We start from the raw sequence: 8,711 nt of genomic DNA on the forward strand, positions 1-8,711 counted from the left end.
CTCGAACACATTCATAAAATCTCATTAAAATGTTAGATAAAGCTTTACAAAAGAGACTACCAACTAGACCTTCGTTTAACAGTTGTAGTAATTTATAGCATGGATCTGCACCGTACAAGTTGAAAAACAGCCTCTTTGTGATAAAACAGTTTGTAACAGCCGAGACGTTAACTGCAGGAAGTTTTGGGTTATTCCCTTACCTCAGCTCTCTAGTTCCATATTATTTTTTCAGCATTACAAGCCCAACCTTGTAAATCCATCGTCCTGACTGCACTCAACAGCAGTCTTGTTGAAATTAAGGAGGAAATTGCAATTCTTTTCAAGTTTCTGCAAGACCAGGCTCCAGTACAGAGTTTTTGAAGACAAACCACCCAACTCATTCCCCAAAATCTTCACTCACAAACACAGACTGAATATCACACATCCTCTGTGAGAGTTTTTAGTCAAACAACTGTCTCATTAGAAGTTATTCAAAATGGAGCTTAAAAGCTACTGACATACATGTTGCCATTCTTCTTCTCTTTGTATTTTTATCTCTAGAGTCGTTCATTAGTAAGAAGTAAGATACCTTCTGACCTCTGACCAGAGCTATTACAACAATTTGAACAAATATTTTGATTGCAAAGCATCAATATAGAACATTCAGTAACAATAAAAGGATGAAAGAGCTGTCTTTGAGTCACTGTTGTGACTTTCTGACTACGTTATATCATGAGCGGTCTGGAAGGTTATACTAACTTGACATGTCACTGGATTTACTATCTTCTTTTTCAATGCTTAAGAAAGAATTTGTAATATTGCAAAACCCAGAGTTGTGGCATAGTTTCAGTTTTCAGCGATAATAGATGTTTGATGGCTCCATAAAAATCTATTCTGTTAACTGCAACCAAGAGAAAATATTTCCTCCCTACTTTTTCTTTCCTTTCTTCTCAAAAGAAAGGCAGTAAATTTGAATTAGACATGTTCAGAACTGGGCTCTGTGGAGTTTTTCCACATGCAGAGTATTAGGTGTGTGCAAAGTGCCTCGCTGATCCTTGTCATTGGAAAATTGTTCCACATTTCATGAATCCACCTTTTGGGCAAAACAGGGTCAAATCCAGTACTCTCTGAAGTCAATTGGGAGCATCTCAATGTCACTGGCTACTGGCTCAGGCCAAAGATGAAGGAAGGCATGGGTACTTTATGGTATTTATTGACTATATACATTTAACAAGCATCCAGGAGCCAAATCCTTCAAGTCCCATATGAAGATACCCCATAACCTCAGACTAAAGGCACCAGGGAAATACAGGATGAGGTCTATTTGTTTAGATGCTTATTCCACATACTTAAGGGGTTCATTGTAAAAAAAAAAAGTTTCCTAGAATTCTTCTTTTTTTTTTTTCCATGAGATTTAATATTTGCATTCTTTCTGGTCATCCAGTCATTTCTGTAAACATGTAAAACTCCTGATAGATTTCAGGCAAATGGTGTGAACTACACAGTCAAAACCAACATCAGTTTCCATTACCAAATACATGGAGAACTGAGGTTTAGTCATTAGTAAAATACGCTGTTGATTTTAGGAGTGATCAAGAACCCAGTTCAGTAAAACTTCACTTGAAATCAGAGTTGTTCCAATAGGACTGCTTCTGTGCTTAAAACCACACACCTGTCTATTGACCCTGCTCTATTAAGGCCCTCGTGCTTTTTTTCTAAGTCTCAGAGCCAATTTTGTCCCAACTTGCATGACAAGAATTTTGCGTGACTTGGATAAAAACAGAATTTGGGCCTCATAACACAAAAAAGCATTACAACACTCCTTCCACAATGCTGGTGCACATCTCAGTCCTACAAAGCTTAAAAGGACCAGCAGTGTCCACTTATTTTCAGAGATCATTTAGTATATTTAACTTAACCCTTCACAGAATGTTACATATTCCCCTTGGATTATTTGGTTAAATTCCAGGTTGCAGTGACAGTCTGGTCAGAGAGACAAAAGAAATAACTCTGCTTGACTGAAGGACCTGCATCATAACACAATATTTTACTCAAAGAGAAAATCCTATACAATATAATGGGCATTCATGTACAATGTGCTTAAATGCTCTGAAGTTCTGCCTGGCTTCAGAATAGCTGAACAGTATCTGAAGTATCTACTCTCCATCCCAATTCATATATTTTAAAAGTCATTAAATTCTTGAATGAATCATTAGGAAAACAATTCAAATGCTGTTAAACTGAGTGTAATTTTGCCTCATAGGATATATGTGAGCTTAATGTTTGCAAACGGCCAAATTCTTTTAAGATTTATACTCCATGGAGTTCAATATCAACCAGGGAAGATTTACTGAATTGGGATGTATTTCAAGTACAGGTTTTGGCCCAAGACTATTTTAGGTCTTTCTCAGCTGCTTGTTTTGACAGCATCTAATCCCCTCACCCACCCACCAGCCGCCACACAATCTATCCATTTACACTTCCAAAGCAAATTGAAAAGGAAACGTTTTCAAATAATTACTCGGGGATGTCTGTAATACAAATGCAAAAAGTAACTGGAGCTCAACTGTACTATGAAGAAAAAAGGGAGGGGGAGAAAAACCTTAGAGAAATCCACTCGAAATGTGACTTCCTCCTATAATAATACTCCCACCATCAGCCAACAAACAAGGAAAATAATTCCCCAGGATGCTATTTACTCTATTTCGCACATTCCCATCAGAAACACAACACTGCTTCCACATTCAGAAGACTTTTCCTTTAGCTGTTACAGACTCTGGTGAAAGAACAGCAACTGAGAAGGTCTTCTGCAGAGGCACAAGGCAAAGAGGGAAGGAGGAAGGCGGGTTATGGAAGGGAAATACCCAAGGCTGGAACTGAAACAGTTCACCTTTGTCTGGAGAGCAGGGTCACCCCCTCCACATTGAGGACCACATTGAAAGTACACGCGGCTGCGGGATGTTTTTGCATTCGTACAGGAGAGGAACCTGGCCCACAGATGGCCCGTTCTCAGCTTTGTCAGCCACAAACAGACCTTTGAACTTGCTATTTATAAAACAGTTTAGTGAGTTTAAGCCTCTTCCTGTATAACTGGCAGTTTGCTGGTTTTGCTGTAATTAGGCTACTGGTGATACGTAATATAAAAAAGGAAAGAAAAAAAACCACACAGGAGACTTGTTTCTCTGCTGTGAATCTTCCCCATCACAACCACTCAGCTACAGTGATACTCTTACCTGCTGATCTTATTGCCCTTGGCCAGGCTTTATTTTATATACCTCAACATGTGTTTTCCCACCAACTACTTTCTCCACTTCTACATCTTTAAAGACTGGAGGACTTAAAAAATATTAATACCAATGACAGTAGATATAACATAAAGCACGAATCTCTCTGCTTTTTTTGTGTTAGGGAGGAGATATATATTCTGCAGTGCTTGGGTTTTTGTTGGGTTTTGTTGTTTCCCAGCTGCTGATTAATGGCACCACCTTACTCTGCAAGCAGGTTCAAATCCAGCCACATGGTCCCAGGACACTTCAAGATTTCATTTACTTGGTTACCACAGACAAGCGTGGAAAGTGATTTAAAAGATGAAATTTGATTTTTAACAGCAAGTGGTCCCCTTGGTGCACACAGGCACTCAAGCTTTTCATTATATCCATCTCCCTTTTTTTCTCCCCCATAGAATGGCTCATATGAAATGCAAGCCCAGGTGAACGTGTCTTATTAATCCAGGAATCATCACAGACTTTGGCCCTTTCACCTCAGCCAGAGTTCTGATTCATTTACATTGTTTGGGGTTTTTTTTTTTCAGCTTTTCAAATCTGGCAAAACATCTGCTGGGATATTTGTGGTCGCCTTCTACACATTTTACCCAAATGTTAACAAAAAACCCCACACCAGCCTTTGGCTACCATGCCAACCACATTCTTGATGAAGGTTCAATGAAACACCTCGTTCTTACACTACTGTGATCTCTCCTAATATGGGAAACCAAAAGGCTGATTCTGCAGCTGGTAACAACACAAAGCCCCAACTAATCATCCTGGATGCCAGGAGAGAATTTAACAACACATGTAACCGCAATGCACGCTGTAACTTTGACAGTTCTTGACAAAATCAGTTTCAAGAAGTGACACAAAGATGCAGCCGGGCTGGAGGGAGGGAAAAATAGCACCTCCCACACAAAACAAAAAAAAACACAAAGAAAAAAAACAAACAAAAAACCAACCAACCAACAACAAACAAAAAAAAAAACCACTCTGTATTTTTCAGCTTAAAAGTTTTGGGGAGTCACTTCTACGCACTGCAATTATATCAGGAAAGTGTTACCTTTATACCTTTTCATTGGGGAGAAAAAAAAACACAACCAACTTTGCTCAATCAATACATATTTTTACGTATATTTCTCAGGCAAACTATGTTTCTGTTGTACTTTGCATATAGATAATACATACAAACACCCACACACACACCCTGTAGGCCTGAGCTTGCCTTCTTGGCGATTGCAGCACAGATTAGCAGAAGTTTTGGGTTTGCAAGGAATGCAGAAGAGGGTCTCTAATTGCCTTATAAATGCTTGTGAAACACATTTTACAAAGGCCAGCTTACAGGCAGACTGAAGGAGGACAGTTTCAAACTAAGAAGCAGCAATTCACACATTATTACATATCCATACTTGGAAATATTACAAAGTAACGATACAATATTTGATACACGGACAGAAATAATTAATCTTGATGAGTGAGCATGCATATTTCTGGGTGCGTAGAGATGACGCATGTCTAACTTATTTACATCTATACACATGCACATGTTTATGGAGAGATGAGCTAAATTCATCTCTCCTTAAGCAATGCAACTACTTGTCAGAGACAGAAGTCTTTACATGTACAATAAAATACATGTAATGTTTGTGTATACATGTAGATTATGTACCTATATGTTATCTAGGTGTGCAAATCCATATGCTAATTGGATTATTGAAAGCTAAATCCAACTTGATCTCTGCAATAAATAATTGTGTGTGAATGCCTACACCATATAGAGTTTCTGTAGATATCAAACACTTTGAAACAGTCAAAATAAAAATATTCTTTCCTCATGGGCCCTAAAAACAATAAATTTCATTGAACAAAAGAAACCAAGTGGAATTTCTAGCACAAGTAGCAATATGTTAATATTTTATGGAAAAACAGATGCACAAGAGTTCCCTTCATTCTGATGCACATCTCTAAATCCACATAAAACCACAGCCAAATGAAAGTAAGTTATTAAGCAAACATTAAAACTCAATACCTATAATGTGCTTAGTATTTGAACTACGCCCACATATTGGGTTGTAACAGCTTCTATTAAATTAATGATGCTACCCACACTATAAATTAGGCAAATTGTATGCAAATATTACTTGAGTAGTAATACGGTGGTTATCAGTTGTCTACAAAATAAATTAGTGTAGCAGAGTAAAGATAGTGTGGTAGAAGCATAATATTTAATTGAGTACTAATTTTATTGCGATTATTACTTTTGAATAACCATGCTGTTGTTATTTAAAGATATAATACGATGGTTTATGCAGAGCTGATAAAACATGCACACGACCCACAACGCCTGCTTACAGATTAATATTGATATAGTGTAATTTATGGTTCCAAGGATTTACTCCAAATTGCTGTAAAATAGAATGTGACAGGTATTTGGTTCTGATTATCTTGGATTTGCAACCCCGGCTGTTAGAATGTGTTTGTCAAAATGATAGTTATTAACTAAATGTATGATCTTTTTCCTATACATACCTTTATATTATCAACAAAGTAAAGTAAACCCTCTGCAAAACATGAGGTCCAAATGCACATGCATACACACATATAATCTGTGTGACATTTAGAGACTGGGATCACAAAATACAGTATTTTTAGTCTCTTTCTTTCTTGGCAAACTGCACTCCAGTCTAAAATGATTTAACAAAGCAGTAAGAAACCACTGAATTTCACCATGGACAGTTAAAGAATTACAAAAATATTTGCTAAATTGAAAAGTAAAGAACCAATAAAAACAGTCAAAGAACACACATAACCTCATAAACCAGCCGGGAAGTGACTAAATACCTACCCAAATTCTAACTTTCCCAGCTACTTGTCATTCATCGAAAATTCCTTAACATTCACTTTGGTAACAAGTTTACAAAACACTTAAACAGATGCACTGACCTTTTCAAGGTGTGCACCTATTTGCAGAGCAATATAAACCTAAAATCCCACTCAAAAATAAATAAATAAAAAGAAGAGAAACAGACAGAAGGTAAAAAAGAAAGGGACCTGTTATACCATCACGGGAACTGACCGTCTCACTTCCAAAACTAACTTCAATAACGCTTCAACCAGAATGGGAAACCAGCAAAAACAGCAACAGAAACCCCCACACTGGACAGGGCTACACTCGAACTGTGCCGCACTGCAAAACTACAGTTGCGTTTCTCCCCGAGAAGGGAATATTGTCACTGACAGCCGTAAACACAACGTTAGCAAAGCCGCGATCCCGGGGAAAACATCGCCTACTCCACACCGCTTCCTTTGCTCGGGGAGGGGGTTTGCTGTTGCTATTTCAGCCGTCACCCCGGCACATTTCAGCGCTTTCCCTGCTGTTCCTCCCCCTCCGGCCAACTTGGCCCCCCGCAGCCGCCGGACCGCGAGGTGCTCCCCGCCCGCCGGAGCCGGCGGCGCTGCCGCGGAGCGTGGCCGGCCCGGCTGCCCCGACGCGGCTCCCCGCGGATCCGCTCCCCGGCGGGCACCAGGCGCTTCGCCCCTCCACAAAGGCTAAAGCACCGGGAGAGCGAGTAGGGAGGAAAGGAAGGAGCCAGCCGTTAGGAGAAGGATGGAGAGGCAGGGGAAGAAAAAAAAAAAATAAACCAAAAAACACCCAAGAAAACCTACCACTGCTGCTCTAAGTCCCAGTCCCTGAAAAAGTCGAATAGGTCCATAACGATCTGGTGGGGAGACTCAGAGAAGTGGCGTCCCCTCCCCGCCCCGCGCCGAGCCGAGCCGAGAAGAGCCGAGCCGAGCCGGCGCGGCTAAAGCTGCCCGGTCGGCATGAGCAGCCGCGCCGCGGGGAGCGGCGGCCGCCGCGGGGCTGCGCGGAGCCGCCCGGGGCTCGCGGAGCGCCGCCGCCGCCGCCCGCTCCGGCCGCCGCCAGCAGCGCGGCGCGGCTGCTGCCTGGCTGGGAGAGGCGGGCACGGCGGCGGCGGCGGCCCCGGCGCACGCACACACACACACTCGCACACAGACACACACACCGCGAGGGGAGGAGCCGGGGCGGCCCGAAGCCGCGGCATGGAGCCGGCGTGCACCGCCGGGATCTGGCGGAGCCTCGCAGCCCATCAACCCCCCACACCCCGGCTGGGGGTGCGCGGGGAAGTTTTGCGGAAAAGGAGAAGCGGCGGGGATGGGGGGGAGCGACGCGGCTTCGCGCCTCGGGGTGGTGGGAGAGCGCCCTGGCTGGGGTGGGAGAGGGGGGGGAAGAAGTGGGAGTAGGGGAAAGAAAACCAAACATAAAATAGGCACCTATAAATGAGTTGCCAAAGGCAGTTCCTGTGAAGAAACAAACCTGGTTCCCACAGACAAGAAAGGGCACAAACACAGCACGGACAGCGCTCTGGGTCAGCCTTAGCAGGGAGACACACGATGCAGAATAAGAAGGCAAAGCACAGGCCCAGGCAGCCCCGAGGGGGCTGAACAAGAAGGATGCTCCCCAGTGCTCCTGGGCTTTTGCTCCAGCTGAGCAGCTTCTCCACACCAGCTGGGATGGCTGCCCTTCGCCTGCACCGTGCTTCATGAGCGGTGGGAAGTGGCACAGCTCACCCGTGGGCACCAGGCAGGACAGGGGCATCCTGAAGCGCACCCTCACCCACTCCAGCGAGAACCCAAGCACAAGTCCCAGGCTGCCCACACACACAACAGAAGGGAAAAGAAGCCGGCTGCACCCACCATCCCCGAAATGAAATTATTTTCTTCCCAGGTTCATACACCCCACTGCCTTATAAACAGTAACTACTAGTATCTTATGATTTTCCATATCCATTTTATAAATACAATGTTTCAAATACACATACCCGCTGAGCAAACAAGTTGCAAAGACAATACCAAAGCTATGTTCATTTTGGCTCTGGTTTTCCACAGGACCTGAACTTCCCTGTGTGCCCATAAGTCTTGGCACCCCACCAAAGCAAGGGTCATTTCAAACTTTGCCGGGTCCCCATCTCTACAGCCATGCCCCAGGCCCAGGAGGTTCAACCAGCCAGTCACATCAGCCAGCTCCGTCATCACAGAGCAACAAACCCACCAACAGAACCATCTTTGTGGGTTTCCTGAGAATTACAAGACAAATCCAGGATCACAAAGCACATGAGTGGCAAAGCAGCCAATGTAATCCATGATATTTGACTTCCTAAGGAGTACACAATTGCTTTGTAAGCTTGAAAAATATTACTGAGGAAAAGCTGTGGAACTGCTACCAGTGGAAGTCAAACATGCCAGAGTTGGGCTTCACTACAAGATTCACGTTTGCATCGTGTGTCTTGTGGGCCGCCAAAAGGGAGGGAGCTCAGGCAAGGCTGTGCTGCTGACAGCCTGCACTTGCACCCATCCAAACCCAAAGCACGGCTCCTTTCCCCACTGCGGGTAGGCAGCTGTATGCAGCATTTCCTTTCTAGCATCTCTTTTTCTCCACAAACAGAC

At 43.2% G+C, this 8,711-nt stretch overlaps 1 protein-coding gene across 9 annotated transcripts in view; it reads right to left on the reverse strand.

The window, feature by feature from the left end:
* AFF2 (ALF transcription elongation factor 2) overlaps positions 1-7,112 on the reverse strand; it is a 326,277-nt gene extending 319,165 nt beyond the window's left edge. For 4 of the 9 annotated variants that reach the window (XM_065846895.2, XM_065846893.2, XM_065846892.2 and 1 more), the window contains exon 1: positions 6,912-7,111. In XM_065846895.2, the coding sequence (XP_065702967.1) occupies positions 6,912-6,958 (47 nt within the window). In that variant the 5' untranslated portion in view covers positions 6,959-7,111. Of the gene's footprint in view, positions 1-6,911 lie in introns of all 9 variants that reach the window. The other 5 variants (XM_065846898.2, XM_065846897.2, XM_065846896.2 and 2 more) reach the window with 2 other exon arrangements.
* Between the last annotated feature and the right edge of the window lie 1,599 nt (positions 7,113-8,711).

Source organism: Patagioenas fasciata, chromosome 11 (assembly GCF_037038585.1).
Source record: "Patagioenas fasciata isolate bPatFas1 chromosome 11, bPatFas1.hap1, whole genome shotgun sequence".
NCBI classification, from domain to species: domain Eukaryota; kingdom Metazoa; phylum Chordata; class Aves; order Columbiformes; family Columbidae; genus Patagioenas; species Patagioenas fasciata.